This window comes from Halictus rubicundus, unplaced genomic scaffold (genome assembly GCF_050948215.1).
Source record: "Halictus rubicundus isolate RS-2024b unplaced genomic scaffold, iyHalRubi1_principal scaffold0194, whole genome shotgun sequence".
In the NCBI taxonomy this organism is placed as follows: Eukaryota; Metazoa; Arthropoda; class Insecta; order Hymenoptera; family Halictidae; genus Halictus; species Halictus rubicundus.
In genome coordinates this window covers 294785-321035 of record NW_027488735.1, presented here as the reverse complement: position 1 = coordinate 321035, position 26251 = coordinate 294785, and the positions used below count along the sequence as shown (strand labels likewise).

The 26251-nt window shown below is 48.5% G+C and overlaps 1 protein-coding gene across 1 annotated transcript; it reads right to left on the bottom strand.

Annotated features, from left to right (window-relative positions):
* Positions 1–1156: 1156 nt before the first annotated feature.
* LOC143363964 (uncharacterized) lies at positions 1157–6078 on the bottom strand. The gene is made up of 6 exons (XM_076804492.1): positions 5239–6078; positions 4540–5106; positions 3867–4435; positions 3527–3779; positions 1413–3463; positions 1157–1367 (listed from the first exon to the last, which is right to left on the bottom strand). The coding sequence occupies exons 1-6, from the start codon at positions 6076–6078 to the stop codon at positions 1157–1159; spliced, it is 4491 nt and encodes a 1496-aa protein (XP_076660607.1).
* Positions 6079–26251: the final 20173 nt, after the last annotated feature.

Genomic DNA, 26251 nt, shown 5'->3' with positions numbered 1-26251 from the left:
CCCTCTTTTCCCTTTCCCTGATCTCCCGTCCTTTCCTTCCCTTCTCCTTCTCTTCCTGTTCACCGTTTTACCCTTATTACTATATTAATATTTCTTCTTCTTATTTTCTCTCATTATCCCTTTCTCTCTTCTCTATTCTCTATCCGTCTTCGCTACGCGATTTCCCTACATTAGTTTTCCGTTTCTCTCCTTTCTCATTTGTATTCTCTCATTTGTCTTATACTAGGCGGGTCTTCCTGAAAAACAGAGTTCCTTTTCCTAGTTATCTTTTTCTTATTTCCCCTTTTTTTTTTTTTTTTTTTTTTTGACGTTAATATTATTCTAAACCCCTTTTATTTTCATCCTTTCTATTTTATTTCTTCTTTTATCTTTTCCCCTCTATTTTCTATCTTGGTACCTATTCCCTGTGTCTCTGTTTTTCTTGGGAGTTCCTTCCTTGTGTTCGTCCTCTCTTCTTTATTCCCTAATATCCTTCCTATCCTTTCTCGGGAACACTTCAGCTAAGATAGAGTTTCTTATTACTTCTACAGATTCTCTTTTCTCCTGTGTATTCAGTTAGCAATTATCTCATTTTATTCTGATTCCCTATTTTCTTATTGAGGGTTTTTTCCTTCCTTTGATTTTCTTTCCTATTTTCTTATTATCTCTATCTTACTTGAAGCTTTCCCTTCCTGTTCTTATTTTACCCCCTCTCCTGTACCTCCCTCCAGGGGTTCTTTTCCCTCTTCTCTACTACTATCTCTCTTCTTCCCTCCTTTCGTTCCTATTTTGGCTTCTGCCTCAGCCCCCCTCTGGATACGTCGGGTGGTCCTCCGACTGGGAGGAAGGAGGGTGAGATTGGGGGAGAGATAATACCGGGAGCACTGTCCTCTGCCGCTCGGAGTTTCCTTCTCCATACTTGCTGCGACCTCCTCGGCCTGGACCTGCTTTCCAGCTTTTACACAGGCTTCCGGGTGCCGCAGCTTCGATGTTTCTGGTCCCTTCTTGCTGGCTTCTTCCCTGGGCTCCCCTCTCATCATCTCCCCCTCTCTCCCCCTCCCTTCCCCTGCACCCGACTTTTCCGGGGAAGCTGAAAACAGAAACAACTATCATTCCTCCTTCTTTACGTTGTTCTCCTTTATTTACATCTCATTACTTATTTTATATTTATAGTTATTTATAGATCCCTTCTTCTTTCCGTATCTCCTGACTCTAGGTCCGCCTGGATATCTCTTAAAGTGGGAGTTTCTCCCGCCATCTTCTCCCTCCTTCTCTCTTCCTCCTCCTTCCTTTTCATTACCCTTCTGCAAAATCCTTCAAAAGCTATCCAGTTCTCTCCTTTTTTAACGCTCTCTTCCATCAGTTTTTCGATCGTCAGTCTATCTCTCCTTATTTTTATACTTTCAAGCATCTCTCTCCTTTCTTCTTCCCACTCCTCGCAATCTATTATAGTATGCTCCGGGGTATCCGGACAATTCTGGTGGTACCAGCACTCCCCTGTTTCCGATTTCCCTATTCTTTCCCTATAAGTGTTAAAAACCCCATGTCCGGTTAGTACTTGTGTTACGTAAAAACTCAATTGCCCGTATTTCCTTTTTCTCCATTTAACTATATTAGGGATTAGGCGGTACGTCCACCTGCCCACCACCTCCCTTTCCCACTCCCTCTGCCATAAGATGTCGGTTATGTCCTTCATCCTCCTCCTTATCCAAATTTTTACGGATTTTTTAAGGCTTTCCTCACCCTCTTCCTCCTCTAATTCCAATCTTAGGCCCTCCAGAATCTCGTGTATGGTCCCTAGGTTTCTCCCCTCTCTGCATAGGGTTTTTATATTGTCTATGTTCTCCTCTTTTAATATTTGGTTTTCAATCTGGAATAGCTGTTTCCTTTCCTGGATTTTTAAATGCCAGGGTGTTATGCCTGCTAGTACACACAGCGTTTCCTGTGGTACAGTCCTATATGCCGACACCACCCTTCCCAGGCCCAATTTTTGAGTTTTCCTTAATGTGTTTTTATTGCGGTTTGCTAAGGCCCCTTCCGCCCATACTGGGGCTCCATATAAAACTATCGCTTCGAGCGTCATATAGAATAGCCTTCTAACAGCCTGGCTAGTCCTTTTACCATTTGTCATTAGACTGCTTAATACAGTCATCGTCTTTATGGCCTTATTTGTGGCGTCCTCTATGTGTTTCTTAAAGTTCTTCTTTTCGTCAAAAGTTACTCCTAAATATTTTAAAAACGGACTCGGCTTTATTTTCGTCCCACCTATTCGGATTTCTAGCCCCCCCTCTATTTTTTTTTGATTCATCAGCATAATCTCCGTTTTTTGTTCCGCAAGGGATAGTCCTTTTGTCTTCATCCATTTCCTCGTATCTTCTACGACTCTCTCAATCCTCTTCCTTAATCCATTAATCGTTGATGCTTGTATCGTAATAATTATGTCATCCGCAAAAGCATATTTGCTGGTCATTTCCGGGTTTTCTCTTTTCAGGAGATCGTCATACACCAAGTTCCACATAAACGGTCCCAATACCGACCCCTGTGGAACCCCCATTTTCATTTCTCTCCAAATTGTTTCGTCCGAATTTTTGTAGCATATTGTCCTTTCGTTAAAATAATCCTGCATTAGCCTCGTCAGATAGTCACTAAAACCTCTCATTTTCATTTGCTCTATTATCGTATCCCATCTTAGGGTGTTAAAAGCATTCCTGACGTCCAGAGCTATCATAACCCCGAATCTCTGTTTATTGGTTGCTGTCCATGCGTCTTCTGCTACCTTGGTCATGGCGTGGACCGTTGACCTTCCTTTCACAAATCCGTATTGGTTTTTGTCAAACGATTCCCTCCCCATTTCCTTCTCCAATCTATCTCTTGTGATGTATTCCATCATTTTCGCTATCGCGTCTATTACACATATTGGTCGGTACGCCGAGGGTTCCTCCGGATTTTTCCCCGGCTTTCTGAGGAGGATCGTCCTGGCCTTCTTCCATTCTCCCGGTATTCTCCCCCTTTCGAAAATTCCATTGAACAGAGCCTGGAATCTATCCGGTCTCCTCTCCGCTAATTTTTTTATTATCTCCGGAATCATCCCGTCCAATCCCGCCGCCTTATTTGGTTTTAGATTCTTAGCTGCTCTAAGAATTTCTTCCATCGTTATCCTGGGTATTTCTTCTCTTTCTCTCTCTCTCTCTTCCCTTACCTCTTGGTTCATCTCTCTCATTTCGCCCCTTTCCCCTTCTCTATTCCTCGTATTTTCTTCTCTTTCGTTTGCCGCCTCCTTTCCCCCGTCTGAGGGGAACAGTTCCTTTAATACTTCCTTAGCCATTTCCGTTGATATATTTGCCGGGGGTGTGTCGGGTTTGACTTGCCTAATCACCGTTTTGTAGGGTTTTCCCCATGGGTCTTTATTTATTGTCTCGCATAGTTCCTTCCATTTTCTCTCTTTTTCCTTCGCTATGAGTCTTTGAAGTACTCTTTTACTTTTCTTATATAAGAAATTTATTATTTCCTCCATGTCCCGTTTTCCTTTTTTCCTGTATCTTTGCACTTTTCTTCTTAGATTGTTTGTTTTGCTCCTTTGTTCTCTTATTTCATCGTTCCACCATATATTTGCCTTTTTCTTTTTTCCTTCTCCCGTTTTTATTTTTTCGAAAGCTCTCTCACATATTTCGGGGAGCGCACCTAGGAATTTTTTTTCTTCCTCTTCTCGATACTTTTCTTGAGTTATCAGTCTTTTCTCTCTCCAAATTTCGTCTGCTATTTCTATGCTTTTTTCTAAGCCGGCTTTCGTCACCCTCCATCTGAAAACACATGCATTAATATCTTCAACTACCTCTTTACTTACCATCCTTATTTTTGTCAATAAATATTTGTGATCGGAGGCTGACTCCACGTCTATTATATTTGTTACGGTTTCCCTGTCCCTTGTCAGGTCCCTCGTCACTGCAATGAAGTCAAGATTTGACTTTACTTGTCCCTTTTCGTAAGTATGACCCCCCTCCGGTTTGATCGGTGTCAGGCCCCACTCGAGAAATCTGTCCAGCAGGATACTCCCTTTGTCATTTTGCTCCTTGGACCCCCAACTCGGTGATTTTGCGTTGAAATCTCCTCCAACGCAGATGCTCCTCCCCTTTCTTCTTTCCTTGCTGATGAATTCTGATAATATACTAAGCCTGTAAGCATATTCGTCAGTTGACATGTTTGGAGATAAATATATACTTATATAAGTTTCTTTATTAATTTTTATTGCTACGAAATCTTCATCTATCACGTCTCCGTCCTCTAGTCTTTTCTTTCCCTTCAAGTCGCAGGTCCATATAGCGGCGGTCCCCTTTTTTGAATAGATCCAGTTTCCCGGATTAAAAAGTGGCTCCGCTATTAATACTATATTCGCATTTAGGTCAATTGCTGTTTGCATTAGCAAGTAATGCGCAAGTCGGCAATGATTTAAATTTATCTGTAAAATATCCATATTTATTAGTTTTTACCCTCTGCCAGCCCCAACACATATTTTTTATATTGCGGGCATCCCACTGCTCCCGCCACATGTTCCGCCTTTACCGCAGGAATGCCAGCTCTAATGCAAAGGATGCAGCTTTTCATCGCCTCACATCCGTTGATTTGGTGTCCTACTTTGCCACATCTTCTGCAGAGTTCTTTCCCCTGTATTTCCAACTTGCAGTTATATGATAGATGCCCGAAGTCGTGGCATTTAAAGCATCTCACGAGGTTCTGCGTTCTCCTCATTTTACATGCCGTGTACCCTACCCTCACTTTATTTTCTTCGCCTATTTTCTCTAACATCCCCGTTGGAACTGTTATTATCGCAGTTTTCGTTCCTCCGTATCCAAAACGGACTGTTTTTACCTCTATTTCGCTATTTTCAATTTGTAGCGCCTTGGCAATTTCGTTCCTTACCTCTTCCCGTTCCAATGTCGGGTCAATGTCCCTTACCTCGTAAAAAATTTTTGGTGCCACTCTTTTAATTTTGTGTTCTTCCCCTAGGACCTCCTTTACCGCTTTCTCCAGATTTACCCCCTCGCGTCCCTTCTCCATCTCTATTATAAGGTCCCCTCCCCTTGATTTCCTCACAGTTTGTATCCCCTCTATCTTGTTTCCCGCCTTATCCTTTATTTGTTTGAATAGGTCTGCAAATGTCCTATTTTCCGTCGCTTTGACTATTACTGCCTCATTTTTTGGTCCTACCGGAGGCTTCCTTTTCTCCCCCTTCTCCTCTTTTTCTCTTCTCGCTTTCTCTACCCCCTCTTCCTCATTTCCCTTGCTGCTCCTAACTGATTTTCCCCCTCTATTCTTGTTTCTGTTCACCACCACCCAGTTGCTCTCCCCTTTTTCATTAACTTCCTTATTTCCTTCCATTCTCGTCCCCTCTTTTTCCGTCTCTGTCCTATCTACCCCCCTTTGTCCCTCTTCTCCTTCTGTTTCATCCTCCCTCCCGTCTGTTTCCCACTGTTTCGTTCTGCTCTTCCTTTGTTGCCTATATTCCCTATGCTTTCTGTCTATATTTCCTTCCCCCATCTTTCCCCTATTCTCGAGACAAGGGGAACTTTGCGTCCCCTGCTCCCTTATCTGTAGTGCCTTTTTTAGCTTTTGATTTTCCACCCTTAATCCAATACTTATGACTCTCGTCAAAGCTGCCTCTAGTTGTCTATCCGCTTGTGCAGCATGTTTCACAATGTTTGCCCTGAAAAGTTCACTATTTTCTATCGTGTATCCCCTTACCTCTCTCGTGGAGTTCCTAGTTTTCCTCAGGAGGTGTTCCAGTTCCTTGATCTCCTCGAACACATCTCCCTCCTCTCCTTTTCTGTATGTTTCCTCCTCCGCACCCGAATCGCTTATATGAACTATCGGTTCCATGCTTACTATTTCCGGTTTTTCTACCACCTTTTTCCTTTTACTTTTTGTTATTCTTAGTCCTTCACACGATCTCGAGTCTATCGAGTCCGTATCTGTTTCGTTTCCGCTAGTCCTGTCCCTTTTTTCCGCCAATTTCTCCCCTAAGTGCACGAACGGTCCGCTTTTTACGTTTTTCCCCATTTTCTCCATTTTTCTGGGGGCGTCCGGAGTTAAGAATACCTCCATTTCCCCCCCTCCCTTGTTTCTATCCCCCCCTCCCTTATCGCTTTGTTTTTTCGGGCTGTGCCGAATCATATTTTGTAATTATTTCTTTCCTCTTTCTTTTATTTCTTAACCTGATCGATTATTCCTAAGTCCTAAATCTTAATCCTACCCCTATCCTATTTTACTGATAATATCACTAAAACCAGTATTACTATCTAGCTAAAACTAAAACCTAAACACTTGCACTATACTACTACTTAATATTAATAATTTTATTGTCGCTGTACACTTCTTAACAAATTTAATCTATTCTAAATTATCTACAATTACGCTAAAATGTTACTAATTATCCTCCTATTATTAATGTTGCTTAACCTAGGTCTAATTCTATTAATATTATAGCTAATCCTACTAATATTCTTATATCCAGTCTTTTGCTATACTAAACTCGCTCCTTTGTTGCGATTGGCTGCTCTTTCCCGATTGGCCAATCAGCTCGCTGTACCGGATCCCATGCGAGTTTGCCCCTCTAGTCAGCTCTTTATCCTTCTGCCTACGGTTGCCCTCCTGTGGCGCCCTCTCTTGCACAGAGTTTACACTCTTCACTCTCTATAGTTCGTGGCCGTTCTCAAACCACGTGGCCGTTACTCTTAGACTATAAAACCTTAATATATTCGCAATCCACGCACCGATTTTCCCGATTCAAAGCTCGGAAAACTCCTGCCGCGGTCGCGCACCTTCCCCAATCAATATTTTTCCTTTGAGTTCCCTCCTTCCCTCTTACAGGGCTCCTATACTGTTGAACTGTCGCCACGTGGGCCAACAGTCCTTCTCTCTCTTCTAACACACTTTTCGTATATTTTCTCACTGTCCTCACTTATAATTTATATTCCACCTCGTTTCGGGTTATTAGCCCTTCCACCGGTATCACTTCTATATATATACGTTCGCTAAAACCTCTAAAATCCTCGTAAGTTTGCGGAGCTCTCTAGATTCGTGTCACCTAGTGGCGCGTCCACAACCAACCTCCATCCTCTATCCTATCCTATCCTCTATCCTATCCTCTATCCTAGCCTACCCTCTATCCTATCCAATCCAATCCCCTATCCTATCCGCTATCCATTCCTATCCTCAATCCTATCCTTTCCTGTATCCTATCCTATCCTCTATCCTCTATCCTATCCAATCCTCTGTCCTATCCTATCCTCTATCCTATCCTATCGTGTATCCTATCCTCTATCCTATCAAATCCCCTATCCTATCCTCTATCCTATCCTATCCTCTATCCTATCCTATCTTCTATCCTATCCTATCCTCTATCCTATCAAATCCCCTATCCTATCCACTATCCTATCCTATCGTCTATCCTATCCTCTATCCAATCCTATTCTCTATCATATCCTATCCTCTATCCTATCAAATCCTCTATCCTATCCTCTCCTCTATCCTATCCAATCCTCTATCCTATCCTATCCTCTATCCTATCCTATCCTCTATCCTATCATATCGTCAATCCTGTCCTATCGTCTATCCTATCCTATCCTCTATCCTATCCTCTATCCTAGCCTATCCTCTATCCTATCCAATCCAATCCCCTGTCCTATCCTCTATCCAATCCTATCCTCAATCCTATCCTTTCCTGTATCCTATCCTATCCTCTATCCTCTATCCTATCCTCTCCTCTATCCTATCCAATCCTCTATCCTATCCTATCCTCTATCCTATCCTATCCTCTATCCTATCCTATCGTCAATCCTGTCCTATCCTCTATCCTATCCTATCCTCTATCCTATCCTCTATCCTAGCCTATCCTCTATCCTATCCAATCCAATCCCCTATCCTATCCTCTATCCTATCCTATCCTCTATCCTATCCTCTATCCTAGCCTACCCTCTATCCTATCGAATCCAATCCCCTATCCTATCCTCTATCCAATCCTATCCTCAATCCTATCCTTTCCTGTATCCTATCCTATCCTCTATCCTCTATCCTATCCACTCCTCTGTACTATCCTATCCTCTATCCTATCCTATCGTGTATCCTATCATCTATCCTATCAAATCCCCTATCCTATCCTCTGTCCTATCCTATCCTCTATCCTATCCTATCCTCTATCCTATACTATCCTCTGTCCTATCCTATCCTCTATCCTATCTTATCGGGTATCCTATCCTCTATCCTATCAAATCCCCTATCCTATCCTCTGTCCTATCCTATCCTCTATCCTATCCTATCCTCTATCCTATCCTATCCTCTATCATATCCTATCTTCTATCCTATCCTATCCTCTATCCTATCCAATCCTCTATCCTATCCTATCCTCTATCCTATCCTATCCTCTATCCTATCCTATCGTCAATCCTGTCCTATCCTCTATCCTATCCTATCCTCTATCCTATCCTCTATCCTAGCCTATCCTCTATCCTATCCAATCCAATCCCCTATCCTATCCTCTATCCAATCCTATCCTCAATCCTCTCCTTTCCTGTATCCTATCCTATCCTCTATCCTCTATCCTATCCAATCCTCTGTCCTATCCTATCCTCTATCCTATCCTATCGTGTATCCTATCCTATCGTGTATCCTATCCTCTATTCTATCAAATCCCCTATCCTATCCTCTGTCCTATCCTATCCTCTATCCTATCCTATCCTCCATCCTATCCTCCATCCTATCCTATCCTCTATCCTATCCTATCGTCTATCCTATCATCTATCCTATCCTATCCCCTATCCAATCCTATCCTCAATCCTATCCTTTCCTGTATCCTATCCTATCCTGTATCCTCTATCCTATCGTATCCTCTACCCTATCATATCCTCTATCCTATCCTATCCTCTATCCTATCCTATCCTCTATCCTATCCTATCCTCTATCCTATCCTATCTTCTATCCTATCCTATCCTCCACCCTATGAAATCCCATATCCTATCCTCTGTCCTATCCTATCCTCTATCCTATCCTATCCTCTATCCTATCCTATCCCCTATCCTATCCTATCCTCTATCCTATCCTCTATTCTATCCTATCCTCTATCCTATCCTATCCACTATCCTATCCTATCCTCTATCCTATCCTATCGTCTATCCTATCCTACCCTCTATCCTATCCTATCGTCTATCCTATCCTATCCTCTATCCTATCCTATCCTCCATCCTATCCTATCCTCTATCCTATCCTCTATCCTAGCCTACCCTCTATCCTATCCAATCCAATCCCCTATCCTATCCTCTATCCAATCCTATCCTCAATCCTATCCTTTCCTGTATCCTATCCTATCCTCTATCCTCTATCCTATCCAATCCTCTGTACTATCCTATCCTCTATCCTATCCTATCGTGTATCCTATCCTCTATCCTATCAAATCCCCTATCCTATCCTCTGTCCTATCCTATCCTCTATCCTATCCTATCCTCTATCCTATCCTATCCTCTATCCTATCCTCCATCCTATCCTATCCTCTATCCTATCCTATCGTCTATCCTATCCTCTATCCTATCCTATCCCCTATCCAATCCTATCCTCAATCCTATCCTTTCCTGTATCCTATCCTATCCTGTATCCTCTATCCTATCATATCCTCTACCCTATCATATCCTCTATCCTATCCTATCCTCTATCCTATCCTATCCTCTATCCTATCCAATCCTCTATCCTTTCCTATCCTCTATCCTATCCTCTATCCTATCCTATCCTCTATCCTATCCTATCTTCTATCCTATCCTATCCTCCACCCCATGAAATCCCATATCCTATCCTCTGTCCTATCCTATCCTTTTTTTTTTTTTTTTTTTTTTCCGAGGAGGTAATCTCGTTACGGATACCCGAACCCCCCCGGGGGGGGGGGTGGTCCGGGTTATGTGGGACTCCTCGGCTGGTTGGTGCAACGCCGAGTATACCCACTAACTCCTCCCCGTCCGTCCCTAGACTCCTGGGGGCACCCGTGCTCTGCGCGCGCATGTCAATCCGGTGTGCCCCCGCCTTAGCATACCACCCAGGGGGGGGACGCGGCCCCCTCCCGTACCTACTCTATCCGAAGGCACCACGCAACGGACGACGTGGCGCCTTCCCCCCTGTTAGGCCGCCCGATGAGCATCCGAGCCCCCGCTCGAGATGCCCGGCGGCCTCCGGGGACGCCGTTGGTGACCGAGTGTAAGGGGATATCCGATCCCCCGCCTCGAGATCATCAAGGGCGTCCCCGCTCGCGTCAGAGGCGTCGCAACGGTGGTACGCCCCCGGGGCGTACCCTGCGCCGCCTCCCCCCCCCTTCGGCCGGGATCGTGATTACGCTCCCGATCCCGTTCCGCAGCCTCCTTCCGCAGCATAACCCGCTCGCAGAAGGAAGCGAACCCCCTCCACGCCTCCTCGCCACCGGCTGCCGCAGCGACGACAGCCGGGAGCGAGAGGTCGTGGCCCACCGCGCGCCGCAGGGCACGGCGCTCTTCCCCCCATGCCGGACACTCCTCCAGAGTGTGTTGCGCCGTGTCCCGCGGCTCGCCGCAGTGGTGACACGCCTCCTCGGTCTCCCTTCCGATGCGACACAGGTAGTCGCCGAAGCACCCGTGCCCGCTCATCACCTGCGTCACACGGTAGGAGACCCTATGCCCCATCCATCCCCTGTTCCATTGATCGAACACCGGGAGGATGGCCCGAACGGCCCGCCTCTCGCCCTCCCTCGTCCCGGGAAGGCTATCGCGCCACTCCCGGGCTGCGTGCCGCCGAGCATGTCGCCTGAGCTCATCCACCATGAGCCGCGCCTGATCCGGGGCCACCCCCCGGAGCCGGAGTTCCCTGGAGTGCGTATGCACATCCGCCAACACGCGGGCCTCCAGCTCGAGGGGGATCAGCCCCGACATCACCATCGCCGTCGCGTATGAAATGGTGCGGTACCCCCGCACGATGCCTATGGCCAGCCTGCGCTCGATGCGACGCAGCAGCGACCGTGTGCCGCCACTGCGCCCCCTAGCCAAGACATCGCGCGCCCACACAGGGGCTCCGTACAGGACCAAAACTCGCACCACCACCGCGAACAGACGACGCACCCGTCCACAGGGTCCCCCGAGATTCGGGAGAAGGCGACCGAGCGCAGCGGTCGCCCTCTCCGCCCGGGGCGCCAGCGACTCAAGGTGGCGGTCAAAACGCCACCGGCCGTCAAGCTCGAGTCCCAGGTACCGCATCTGGGACCCGACCTTGACCATCCCCTCCCCCACGCAGATCCAGCACTGGGGAGGCGCCGCCAACCGGGCCGAGCGGAGAAACCACATGGCCCTGGTTTTCTCGACGGACACCTCTAGGCCCAGCGACCGGATCGCGCGCACCGCGCGCCACGCGCCGCGCTCCGCCAGGCAGATGGCCTCCTTCGCATACCTCCCGGTGGCCAATACCAGCGTGTCGTCGGCGTAACACGTCAGGCTGACCCCGGGAGGCATCTCCTCCCGCAGGACGCGATCGTACGCAAGATTCCACAGCAACGGGCCCAACACCGAGCCCTGCGGAACCCCGCGCACGACGCCCCTGCGCACCATCCCGTACCGGCCGGGATACTCTATACCCCTGTCGGAGAGATAGCTCCCAATCACCCTTCTGAGATACAGAGGCACCCGGTGGAAGACCAGGGCCTCCATTATCCGATCCCAGGGGACGGTGTTGAACGCGTTAGCGATATCCAAGGATATCGCCAACGCAACACCGCCCCCCCTCGTACAGGCCTCCGAGAGAGCCCTCACCCGCCGAATAGCGTCGACGGTGGAGAGACCCTCCCGGAAGCCGAATTGAACCCCGCTCAGATCGGGGACCCCTCCCGCCGACAGGTGCCGGACGAGGCGTCCAACGAGTACGCGCTCGAACAACTTCCCCGCCTCGTCCAGCAGACAAATTGGCCGGTACCCTGAGGGCGAGTCCCGGGACTTGCCCCCCTTCGGAAGGAGGACCAACCTGCCCGACTTCCACTCCGTGGGGAACACCCCCTCCCTCAGACAGCCGTTATACAGCTGCCGGAGTTCGGCGGCGAGTCCCCCCTCCAGGGCCAAGACCAACGCGCGGCCCGGCACCCCGTCCGGGCCCGGGGCCTTGCGGCCCACCCGCCGCGCCCTGGCCATCGCCTCACCCAGCTCGCCGGCCGACACCTCCCACTCTGCGGACCAGGAGAGAGGCTCCTGTTCCCAATGGGAGCGGCGCAGTTGTCTCCCCTCTCGCGGGAAGAGGGACGCCACCACTCCCTCGAGCAGGTGGGGGTCCATCGACTCCGTCACCGGAGGCGCCCACGCGCGCAGCTTGTTCATGACAAGCTTGTACGGGCGCCCCCATGGATCGGAGTCCACCGTGCCGACGAGCTCCGACCACGCGTCGGCCTTGGCCCGCGCGATAGCCCTGCGGAGAACCCCGAGCGCGGCTCGGTACTCCCCGCCGAGCCTCGCCGTCGCCTCCTCGTCGTCGCGCCTCCTACGCGCTCGGCCGTACCGACGCCGCGCGGCATTGCAGGCACGCCGGAGCTCCGCAATGCCGGCGGACCACCAGTACGCCGCCCTCCTGGGGGCGAACCGGCTGCGGGGCATGGCGGTGTCGCACACCGCCGTCATTACCTCCCGCAGCCGCCTCGCCCCTTGCGCAGGCGCCAGCTCGGACAGGGCCGGCCCCGTCCATGTCGCCGCGGCTACCGCGGCCCCGAACGCGTCCGCGTCCAGCCGCTTCAAGGCCCATCGCGGCCGTCGGTCCCCCCGGCCCGGCCGGGAATCCCGCGCGTGGAGGGTGGGCCACACGTCCATGACGATGGGCGTATGGTCTGACGCAATCTCTATCTCCTCGGCCACCCTCCATCCCGACACCCGGCGCACGGCCGAGGGAGTCCCCCATGTCAGGTCGACAATCGAGACCCCCTGCGGACGCACGCACGTCGGCGTGGATCCCCGGTTAATCAACCGGAGATCCAGGCCGGCCGCCCAGGTTAACACCTCGCTACCCCTAGTGGTCGTCCTGGGACTCCCCCACGATACCGCGTGGGCATTGAAGTCTCCCAAAACGAGAACCGGGCGGGCGCTGCACCGCGCGATGCAGCTGTTCAGCCCGCCCAGGAACCCCCGAAATTGATCGAGGCCACAGCTCGGCGAGATGTAGATCCCGACAACCGCGATGTCCCCCCATTGCACCGCCACGAATCCCTCGCCCCGCTCCAGAAGGGAGACCGACGGGGACCCGGGGCGGCTTCCCGCCACTATTACTACGGAGCCGATCTCGTCCCCCACCCAGAAGGGGTGTTCGGGGATTGCGTACGGCTCCGCCGCAACTGCCAGCCCAGCCCCCCACTCGCGCACGGCTTGGACAAACAGGTCCTGTGCCGCGCGCGAGTGGTTGAGGTTCGCCTGCAGAACCGGAGTAGGATTAAAAGTACCTACTCTAACATGGGCTCTGCAGAGTCCCCTCCCTGGGAGGTCCGGGCCCCCGGCGCCGTCTGCGGCCGCTGCGCGGATGCAGCCCCAGACGCGCCCATCTCTTTCGTCGCCGCGCGGCCCCTCTTGGGAGCCGGGGCACACGCTTTGGCCCCGAATCTATGGCCCGATGGTCTCCCCAGGTCCGCGCAGAGCGGACACCTGGGGGCGGCCTTACAGGCCGAAGCCCGGTGCTCCGCCGCCCCGCAGCGGTAGCACATCGCGCCTCTGTCGACCGCGCTCTTGCATGTCGCCCGCGTGTGCCCCGTCTCCAAACAACGGAAGCATTGGAGGGGCCGCTCCCTCAGCGCCTCGACGCGGGCCGAGGACCAGCCGACCAGCAGCCGGCCTCCCGCCAACACTTTCTTGACGGCCGCGAGGGGGCCCTGGGCCCAACAGGAGCCCAGCGCCTGCTCCGAGGCGGGTCTGCGGATCTCGCCGACCCGGAACTCCGCCGCGGAACACCCCCCCGCCGCCGCCAGCGCCGCCGCTACGTCCCCGGGCGACACCGAGTCGTCCAGGCCCGCCACGCGCACCTCGCCGCGCTTGACCGCCTGGGAGACCTTAACCCCGGTCCCCCCAAGCGCCTCGGCGATCCTCCCGGAGAGGGCCCGTGCCTTCTCCTGGCACCCCGTGCCCCTGACCTCCAGGAGGATCCCGCCGGTTTTCGACCGCCTGGGAAGCACCCCCGACTCGATCCCGATAGCCTTGAGGTCCACCCTCTCTTTTGCCCTGGCCATCACCTCCGAATAAGTGAGCTTGCAGCTCTCGGGGATGGTGATGGCCACTGCTCCCGTTCTGGGGGTGCGTCCCAGGCCACCGTCCCTCCCGGCGGCGGGCTTCGCCGCGCTCGCGCCGCCCTGCACTCGTGCGCCGCCCGCCGCCCTCGGCTCCCTCGCAGCCTGCAGCCGTGAAGCGGCGGCAGCTGCCTCGGCCGCGGCTGCTCTCGCCGCAGCCTCCTCCGCGGCCATCTTCTTCTTGGCCCTCTTCGCCGCCTTGCTCGTCACCTCCATCCACGAGGCCGGGACGACCGGTGGCGGAATGATAACGGGGGGCACCACCCTCACGTTGGACACGACCACCGGTCCAGTCCCCTTGGTGACAGACGTCGCCGGCAGAGAAGCCACCGGCGTCGCCTCGCGCGCCGATTTACCCTCCGCCCGGAGGGCCGGGGCCAACCCGGCCAGAATCGTCCGGAACCGCTCCTCCATCCGGGCCTCTAGCTCCCGGTTCCTGGCCGTTATCAGCGCGCCGACCCGGAGAAGCAGGGCTTCGGAGTCCAAAACTCCCGCTCCCTCCCCCGACGGTCCCATCGCCTCCATCCCCCGCGTACGGACCCCCGCTGTCGAGGAGGCGGGGGGCGCTTCCCCTATTGGCGCATGTCCCGCCCGGCGACCGCTGTCGGTGTTCGCCCGCCGCCCGGCCTCCATTGACCGGAGCCTCGCCCGGAGGTCACCCGCCTCCTTCGCGAGGGCCGCGTTCTGCTCGCGGAGGCGGGCCACCTCCTGGCTACCCTGCCACGCCATCCCGGTAAAGCACCGCTGCATCAAGGTGGTGCAGTGGGCCCTGGCGACTGCAGAACAATCCCGCAAGTCTTTAGCCAGGTCCCCCTTGAGGCCCTTTGAGACGGTGGAGACTCTCTCCACCCTCAACATCGCCTCCTCCACCTCCCCTACTAGCTGCGCTGTCGGCATCCTCCCACCCAGCTCGATGAGGTCATCCACCCTCCTCGTCTGACTCCTCTCGGCGCGGCCGCCGAGGGCCAGATCCATGGTGGGCGTCCCCGACGAGCCCTCCCCGGGGTCCGTCCGCGACGCCGACCCGCCGCGGGTGTGCTGCCCCCCCTCTAACCGGGCACGCTTGGGGTCAGAGACCCCAGATGTCGCGCCCCGCTTCTCCGCGCCCCCGCGCGTCACGATCGAGCCGACGGAGCTCGAGATGGAGATGATTGTTTCATCCCCATCCGAGTCCTCGTCCGCGATGACCACGACCGCGTTCTCCCCGGCAGTAATCGTTGCCATCCCCTCCCCGTCAGTGACCGCTGCCGTCTCTTCCCCCGCCGCAGCTGCTGCCGTATCGGCAGCCTCCCCCACAACATCAAGGTTTTTATTATACGATTCCATATCTGGTCCCACGAGATTGGCAGGAAAAAACACGTCCGCCCGGGCAGAGCCTCCTTGCCCGGGTAAGGCTAATTTCAACTGGAGTTCGCCAGGTATCCAGAGATGGTGCGCTAGTGGCTGATGTACCCCACCAGCCGCGCCCTGTAGCCAGGGCGTACCCTCTCACCGCGCACCTAAGCTTAGGGCATTGGGATTTTTATAGAGGTTATCATCCTCGCGGCCCGGCCGATTAAGGCAAGACCACCGTTCCGGTAAAACATGACCACCGGTTTACGGCAAGGGCCCTGCGGCGACCTCCCCGGTCGTTATCGCAGGACCCATTCCGCGGTTTTTTATCCCTCCGTGTGAGCCTTACCGGCAAGGGAGGCCCTGCCAGGATCCGAAGATCCCGCCGGCATCGCCTCATACATCATTGGGACTACTTTCCGCGGAATACCCCTCGCTCCGTTAGCAACACACAACTATGTGTGTTCCCAGGGACCACCACGAGGAGGTGGAGCGTAGAGGATTTTAGGGATATGACCGCCACCACTGTGGCATACCTAGTAGTGGATCCGAGTCACCACTACTAAGCCCATATCCCCTCGGTCCCCTGTCCTATCCTATCCTCTATCCTATCCTATCCTCTATCCTATCCTATCCCCTATCCTATCCTATCCTCTATCCTATCCTCTATTCTATCCTATCCTCTATCCTACCCTATCCACTATCCTATCCTATCCTCTATCCTATCCTATCGTCTATCCTATCCTACCCTCTATCCTATCCTATCGTCTACCCTATCCTATCCTCTATCCTATCCTATCCTCCATCCTATCCTATCCTCTATCCTATCCTCTATCCTAGCCTACCCTCTATCCTATCCAATCCAATCCCCTATCCTATCCTCTATCCAATCCTATCCTCAATCCTATCCTTTCCTGTATCCTATCCTATCCTCAATCCTATCCTTTCCTGTATCCTATCCTATCCTCTATCCTCTATCCTATCCAATCCTCTGTACTATCCTATCCTCTATCCTATCCTATCGTGTATCCTATCCTCTATCCTATCAAATCCCCTATCCTATCCTCTGTCCTATCCTATCCTCTATCCTATCCTATCCTCTATCCTATTCTATCCTCTGTCCTATCCTATCCTCTATCCTATCCTATCGTGTATCCTATCCTCTATCCTATCAAATCCCCTATCCTATCCTCTATCCTATCCTATCCTCTATCCTATCCTATCTTCTATCCTATCCTATCCTCTATCCTATCAAATCCCCTATCCTATCCACTATCCTATCCTATCGTCTATCCTATCCTCTATCCAATCCTATTCTCTATCATATCCTATCCTCTATCCTATCAAATCCTCTATCCTATCCTCTCCTCTATCCTATCCAATCCTCTATCCTATCCTATCCTCTATCCTATCCTATCCTCTATCCTATCATATCGTCAATCCTGTCCTATCGTCTATCCTATCCTATCCTCTATCCTATCCTCTATCCTAGCCTATCCTCTATCCTATCCAATCCAATCCCCTGTCCTATCCTCTATCCAATCCTATCCTCAATCCTATCCTTTCCTGTATCCTATCCTATCCTCTATCCTCTATCCTATCCAATCCTCTGTCGTATCCTATCCTCTATCCTATCCTATCGTGTATCCTATCCTCAATCCTATCAAATCCCCTATCCTATCCTCTGTCCTATCCTATCATCTATCCTATCCTATCCTCTATCCTATCCTATCCTCTGTCCTATCCTATCCTCTATCCTATCTTATCGTGTATCCTATCCTCTATCCTATCAAATCCCCTATCCTATCCTCTGTCCTATCCTATCCTCTATCCTATCCTATCCTCTATCCTATCCTATCCTCTATCCTATCCTATCTTCTATCCTATCCTATCCTCTATCCTATCAAATCCCCTATCCTATCCTCTATCCTATCCTATCCTATCCTAGCCTATCCTCTATCCTATCCTATCTTCTATCCTATCCTATCCTCTATCCTATCCTATCGTCTATCCTATCCAATCCTCTATCCTATCCTATCCTCTATCCTATCCTATCCTCTATCCTATCCTATCCTCTATCCTATCCTATCCTCTATCCTATCCTATCCTATCCTCTATCCTATCAAATCTCCTATCCTATCCTCTATCCTATCCTATCCTATCCTATCCTATCCTCTATCCTATCCTATCTTCTATCCTATCCTATCCTCTATCCTATCCTCTCCTCTATCCTATCCAATCCTCTATCCTATCCTATCCTCTATCCTATCCTATCCTCTATCCTATCCTATCGTCAATCCTGTCCTATCCTCTATCCTATCCTATCCTCTATCCTATCCTCTATCCTAGCCTACCCTCTATCCTATCCAATCCAATCCCCTATCCTATCCTCTATCCAATCCTATCCTCAATCCTCTCCTTTCCTGTATCCTATCCTATCCTCTATCCTCTATCCTATCCAATCCTCTGTCCTATCCTATCCTCTATCCTATCCTATCGTGTATCCTATCCTATCGTGTATCCTATCCTCTATTCTATCAAATCCCCTATCCTATCCTCTGTCCTCTCCTATCCTCTATCCTATCCTATCCTCTATCCTATCCTCCATCCTATCCTATCCTCTATCCTATCCTATCGTCTATCCTATCATCTATCCTATCCTATCCCCTATCCAATCCTATCCTCAATCCTATCCTTTCCTGTATCCTATCCTATCCTGTATCCTCTATCCTATCGTATCCTCTACCCTATCATATCCTCTATCATATCCTATCCTCTATCCTATCCTATCCTCTATCCTATCCTATCCTCTATCCTATCCTATCCGCTATCCTATCCTATCCTCTATCCTATCAAATCCCCTATCCTATCCTCTATCCTATCCTATCCTTTCCTGTATCCTATCCTATCCTCTATCCTCTATCCTATCCAATCCTCTGTACTATCCTATCCTCTATCCTATCCTATCGTGTATCCTATCCTCTATCCTATCAAATCCCCTATCCTATCTTCTATCCTATCCTATCCTCTATCCTATCCTATCGTCTATCCTATCCTCTATCCTATCCTTTCCTCTATCCTATCCTATCCTCTATCCTATCCTATCTTCTATCCTATCCTATCCTCTATCCTATCAAATCCCCTATCCTATTTTCTATCCTATCCTATCCTATCCTATCCTATCCTCTATCCTATCCTATCTTCTATCCTATCCTATCCTCTATCCTATCCTATCGTCTATCCTATCCAATCCTCTATCCTATCCTATCCTCTATCCTATCCTATCCTCTATCCTATCCTATCCTATCAAATCTCCTATCCTATCCTCTATCCTATCCTATCCTATCCTATCCTATCCTCTATCCTATCCTATCTTCTATCCTATCCTATCCTCTATCCTATCCTCTCCTCTATCCTATCCAATCCTCTATCCTATCCTATCCTCTATCCTATCCTATCCTCTATCCTATCCTATCGTCAATCCTGTCCTATCCTCTATCCTATCCTATCCTCTATCCTATCCTCTATCCTAGCCTATCCTCTATCCTATCCTATCCTCTATCCAATCCTATCCTCAATCCTCTCCTTTCCTGTATCCTATCCTATCCTCTATCCTCTATCCTATCCAATCCTCTGTCCTATCCTATCCTCTATCCTATCCTATCGTGTATCCTATCCTATCGTGTATCCTATCCTCTATTCTATCAAATCCCCTATCCTATCCTCTGTCCTATCCTATCCTCTATCCTATCCTATCCTCTATCCTATCCTCCATCCTATCCTATCCTCTATCCTATCCTATCGTCTATCCTATCATCTATCCTATCCTATCCCCTATCCAATCCTATCCTCAATCCTATCCTATCCCCTATCCAATCCTATCCTCAATCCTATCCTTTCCTGTATCCTATCCTATCCTCTATCCTATCCTATCCTCTATCCTATCAAATCCCCTATCCTATCCTCTATCCTATCCTATCCTCTATCCTATCCTATCCTCTATCCTATCCTATCCTCTATCCTATCCTATCCTCTATCCTATCCTATCCTCTATCCTATCAAATCCCCTATCCTATCCTCTATCCTATCCTATCCTCTATCCTATCCTATCCTCTATCCTATCCTATCCTCTATCCTATCCTATCCTCTATCCTATCCTATCCTCTATCCTATCCTATCCTCTATCCTATCCTATCCTCTATCCTATCCTATCCTCTATCCTATCCTATCCTCTATCCTATCCTATCCTCTATCCTATCCTCTATCCTAGCCTACCCTCTATCCTATCCAATCCAATCCCCTATCCTATCCTCTATCCAATCCTATCCTCAATCCTATCCTTTCCTGTATCCTATCCTATCCTCTATCCTCTATCCTATCCAATCCTCTGTACTATCCTATCCTCTATCCTATCCTATCGTGTATCCTATCCTCTATCCTATCAAATCCCCTATCCTATCCTCTATCCTATCCTATCCTATCCTATCCTATCCTCTATCATATCCTATCTTCTATCCTATCCTATCCTCTATCCTATCCTATCGTCTATCCTATCCAATCCTCTATCCTATCCTATCCTCTATCCTATCCTATCCTCTATCCTATCCTATCCTCTATCCTATCCTATCCTATCCTCTATCCTATCAAATCCCCTATCCTATCCTCTATCCTATCCTATCCTATCCTATCCTATCCTCTATCCTATCCTATCCTCTATCCTATCCTATCGTCAATCCTGTCCTATCCTCTATCCTATCCTCTCCTCTATCCTATCCAATCCTCTATCCTATCCTATCCTCTATCCTATCCTATCCTCTATCCTATCCTATCGTCAATCCTGTCCTATCCTCTATCCTATCCTATCCTCTATCCTATCCTCTATCCTAGCCTATCCTCTATCCTATCCAATCCAATCCCCTATCCTATCCTCTATCCTATCCTCTATCCTAGCCTACCCTCTATCCTATCGAATCCAATCCCCTATCCTATACTCTATCCAATCCTATCCTCAATCCTATCCTTTCCTGTATCCTATCCTATCCTCTATCCTCTATCCTATCCACTCCTCTGTACTATCCTATCCTCTATCCTATCCTATCGTGTATCCTATCCTCTATCCTATCCTCTGTCCTATCCTATCCTCTATCCTATCCTATCCTCTATCCTATCCTATCGTGTATCCTATCCTCTATCCTATCAAATCCCCTATCCTATCCTCTGTCCTATCCTATCCTCTATCCTATCCTATCCTCTATCCTATTCTATCCGCTGACCTATCCTATCCTCTATCCTATCCTATCGTGTATCCTATCCTCTTTCCTATCAAATCCCCTATCCTATCCTCTATCCTATCCTATCCTCTATCCTATCCTATCTTCTATCCTATCCTATCCTCTATCCTATCAAATCCCCTATCCTATCCACTATCCTACCCTATCGTCTATCCTATCCTCTATCCAATCCTATTCTCTATCATATCCTATCCTCTATCCTATCAAATCCTCTATCCTATCCTCTCCTCTATCCTATCCAATCCTCTATCCTATCCTATCCTCTATCCTATCCTATCCTCTATCCTATCATATCGTCAATCCTGTCCTATCGTCTATCCTATCCTATGCTCTATCCTATCCTCTATCCTAGCCTATCCTCTATCCTATCCAATCCAATCCCCTGTCCTATCCTCTATCCAATCCTATCCTCAATCCTATCCTTTCCTGTATCCTATCCTATCCTCTATCCTCTATCCTATCCAATCCTCTGTCGTATCCTATCCTCTATCCTATCCTATCGTGTATCCTATCCTCAATCCTATCAAATCCCCTATCCTGTCCTCTGTCCTATCCTATCCTCTATCCTATCCTATCCTCTATCCTATCCTATCCTCTGTCCTATCCTATCCTCTATCCTATCTTATCGTGTATCCTATCCTCTATCCTATCCTATCCTCTATCCTATCCTATCCTCTGTCCTATCCTATCCTCTATCCTATCTTATCGTGTATCCTATCCTCTATCCTATCAAATCCCCTATCCTATCCTCTGTCCTATCCTATCCTCTATCCTATCCTATCCTCTATCCTATCCTATCCTCTATCCTATCCTATCTTCTATCCTATCCTATCCTCTATCCTATCAAATCCCCTATCCTATCCTCTATCCTATCCTATCCTATCCTATCCTATCCTCTATCCTATCCTATCTTCTATCCTATCCTATCCTCTATCCTATCCTATCGCCTATCCTATCCAATCCTCTATCCTATCCTATCCTCTATCCTATCCTATCCTCTATCCTATCCTATCCTTTCCTCTATCCTATCAAATCCCCTATCCTATCCTCTATCCTATCCTATCCTATCCTATCCTGTCCTCTATCCTATCCTATCCTATCCTTTCCTATCCTCTATCCTATCCTCTATCCTATCCTCTATCCTATCCTCTATCCTATCCTATCCTCTGTCCTATCCTATCCTCTATCCTATCCTATCCTCTATCCTATCCTATCCTCTATCCTATCCTATCGTCAATCCTATCCTATCCTCTATCCTATCCTCTCCTCTATCCTATCCAATCCTCTATCCTATCCTATCCTCTATCCTATCCTATCCTCTATCCTATCCTATCGTCAATCCTGTCCTATCCTCTATCCTATCCTATCCTCTATCCTATCCTCTATCCTAGCCTATCCTCTATCCTATCCAATCCAATCCCCTATCCTATCCTCTATCCAATCCTATCCTCAATCCTCTCCTTTCCTGTATCCTATCCTATCCTCTATCCTCTATCCTATCCAATCCTCTGTCCTATCCTATCCTCTATCCTATCCTATCGTGTATCCTATCCTATCGTGTATCCTATCCTCTATTCTATCAAATCCCCTATCCTATCCTCTGTCCTATCCTATCCTCTATCCTATCCTATCCTCTATCCTATCGTATCCTCTACCCTATCATATCCTCTATCCTATCCTATCCTCTATCCTATCCTATACTCTATCCTATCCTATCCTCTATCCTTTCCTATCCTCTATCCTATCCTCTATCCTAGCCTATCCTCTATCCTATCCTATCCTCTATCCTTTCCTATCCTCTATCCTATCCTCTATCCTAGCCTATCCTCTATCCTATCCTATCCAATCCCCTATCCTATCCTCTATCCAATCCTATCCTCAATCCTATCCTTTCCTGTATCCTATCCTCTCCTCTATCCTCTATCCTATCCAATCCTCTGTCCTATCCTATCCTCTATCCTATCCTATCGTGTATCCTATCCTATCGTGTATCCTATCCCCTATCCTATCCTATCGTCTATCCTATCAAATCCCCTATCCTATCCTCTGTCCTATCCTATCCTCTATCCTATCAAATCCCCTATCCTATCCTCTATCCTATCCTATCCTCTATCCTATCCTATCCTCTATCCTATCCTATCCTCTATCCTATCCTATCCTCTATCCTATCCTATCCTCTATCCTATCCTACCCTCTATCCTATCCTATCGTCTATCCTATCCTATCCTCTATCCTATCCTATCCTCCATCCTATCCTATCCTCTATCCTATCCTCTATCCTAGCCTACCCTCTATCCTATCCAATCCAATCCCCTATCCTATCCTCTATCCAATCCTATCCTCAATCCTATCCTTTCCTGTATCCTATCCTATCCTCTATCCTCTATCCTATCCAATCCTCTGTACTATCCTATCCTCTATCCTATCCTATCGTGTATCCTATCCTCTATCCTATCAAATCCCCTATCCTATCCTTTGTCCTATCCTATCCTCTATCCTATCCTATCCTCTATCCTATTCTATCCTCTGTCCTATCCTATCCTCTATCCTATCCTATCGTGTATCCTATCCTCTATCCTATCAAATCCCCTATCCTCTCCTCTATCCTATCCAATCCTCTATCCTATCCTATCCTCTATCCTATCCTATCCTCTATCCTATCATATCGTCAATCCTGTCCTATCGTCTATCCTATCCTATCCTCTATCCTATCCTCTATCCTAGCCTATCCTCTATCCTATCCAATCCAATCCCCTGTCCTATCCTCTATCCAATCCTATCCTCAATCCTATCCTTTCCTGTATCCTATCCTATCCTCTATCCTCTATCCTATCCAATCCTCTGTCGTATCCTATCCTCTATCCTATCCTATCGTGTATCCTATCCTCAATCCTATCAAATCCCCTATCCTATCCTCTGTCCTATCCTATCCTCTATCCTATCCTATCCTCTATCCTATCCTATCCTCTGTCCTATCCTATCCTCTGTCCTATCCTATCCTCTATCCTATCTTATCGTGTATCCTATCCTCTATCCTATCAAATCCCCTATCCTATCCTCTGTCCTATCCTATCCTCTATCCTATCCTATCCTCTATCCTATCCTATCCTCTATCCTGTCCTATCTTCTATCCTATCCTATCCTCTATCCTATCAAATCCCCTATCCTATCCTCTATCCTATCCTATCCTATTATATCCTATCCTCTATCCTATCCTATCTTCTATCCTATCCTATCCTCTATCCTATCCTATCGTCTATCCTATCCAATCCTCTATCCTATCCTATCCTCTATCCTATCCTATCCTCTATCCTATCCTATCCTATCCTCTATCCTATCAAATCTCCTATCCTATCCTCTATCCTATCCTATCCTATCCTATCCTATCCTATCCTCTATCCTATCCTATCTTCTATCGTATCCTATCCTCTATCCTATCCTCTCCTCTATCCTATCCAATCCTCTATCCTATCCTATCCTCTATCCTATCCTATCCTCTATCCTATCCTATCGTCAATCCTGTCCTATCCTCTATCCTATCCTATCCTCTATCCTATCCTCTATCCTAGCCTATCCTCTATCCTATCCAATCCAATCCCCTTTCCTATCCTCTATCCAATCCTATCCTCAATCCTCTCCTTTCCTGTATCCTATCCTATCCTCTATCCTCTATCCTATCCAATCCTCTGTCCTATCCTATCCTCTATCCTATCCTATCGTGTATCCTATCCTATCGTGTATCCTATCCTCTATTCTATCAAATCCCCTATCCCATCCTCTGTCCTATCCTATCCTCTATCCTATCCTATCCTCTATCCTATCCTATCCTCTATCCTATCCTATCCTCTATCCTATCCTATCCTCTATCCTATCCTATCCTCTATCCTATCCTATCCTCTATCCTATCCTATCCTCTATCCTATCCTATCCTCTATCCTATCCTATCCTCTATCCTATCCTATCCTCTATCCTATCCTATCCTCTATCCTATCAAATCCCCTATCCTATCCTCTAGCCTATCCTATCCTCTATCCTATCCTATCCTCTATCCTATCCTATCCTCTATCCTATCCTATCCTCTATCCTATCCTATCCTCTATCCTATCCTATCCTCTATCCTATCCTATCCTCTATCCTATCCTATCCTCTATCCTATCCTATCCTCTATCCTATCCTATCCTCTATCCTATCCTATCCTCTATCCTATCCTCTATCCTAGCCTACCCTCTATCCTATCCAATCCAATCCCCTATCCTATCCTCTATCCAATCCTATCCTCAATCCTATCCTTTCCTCTATCCTATCCTATCCTCTATCCTCTATTCTATCCTATCCTCTATCCTATCCTATCCTCTGTCCTATCCTATCCTCTATCCTATCTTATCGTGTATCCTATCCTCTATCCTATCAAATCCCCTATCCTATCCTCTGTCCTATCCTATCCTCTATCCTATCCTATCCTCTATCCTATCCTATCCTCTATCCTATCCTATCTTCTATCCTATCCTATCCTCTATCCTATCAAATCCCCTATCCTATCCTCTATCCTATCCTATCCTATCCTATCCTATCCTCTATCCTATCCTATCTTCTATCCTATCCTATCCTCTATCCTATCCTATCGTCTATCCTATCCAATCCTCTATCCTATCCTATCCTCTATCCTATCCTATCCTCTATCCTATCAAATCCCCTATCCTATCCTCTATCCTATCCTATCCTATCCTATCCTATCCTATCCTCTATCCTATCCTATCTTCTATCCTATCCTATCCTCTATCCTATCCTCCCCTCTATCCTATCCAATCCTCTATCCTATCCTATCCTCTATCCTATCCTATCCTCTATCCTATCCTCTATCCTAGCCTATCCTCTATCCTATCCTATCCAATCCCCTATCCTATCCTCTATCCAATCCTATCCTCAATCCTATCCTTTCCTGTATCCTATCCTCTCCTCTATCCTCTATCCTATCCAATCCTCTGTCCTATCCTATCCTCTATCCTATCCTATCGTGTATCCTATCCTATCGTGTATCCTATCCCCTATCCTATCCTATCGTCTATCCTATCAAATCCCCTATCCTATCCTCTATCCTATCAAATCCCCTATCCTATCCTCTATCCTATCCTATCCTCTATCCTATCCTATCCTCTATCCTATCCTATCCTCTATCCTATCCTATCCTGTATCCTATCCTATCCTCTATCCTATCCTATCCTCTATCCTATCCTATCCTCTATCCTATCCTATCCTCTATCCTATCCTATCCTCTATCCTATCCTATCCTCTATCCTATCCTATCCTCTATCCTATCCTATCCTCTATCCTATCCTATCCTCTATCCTAT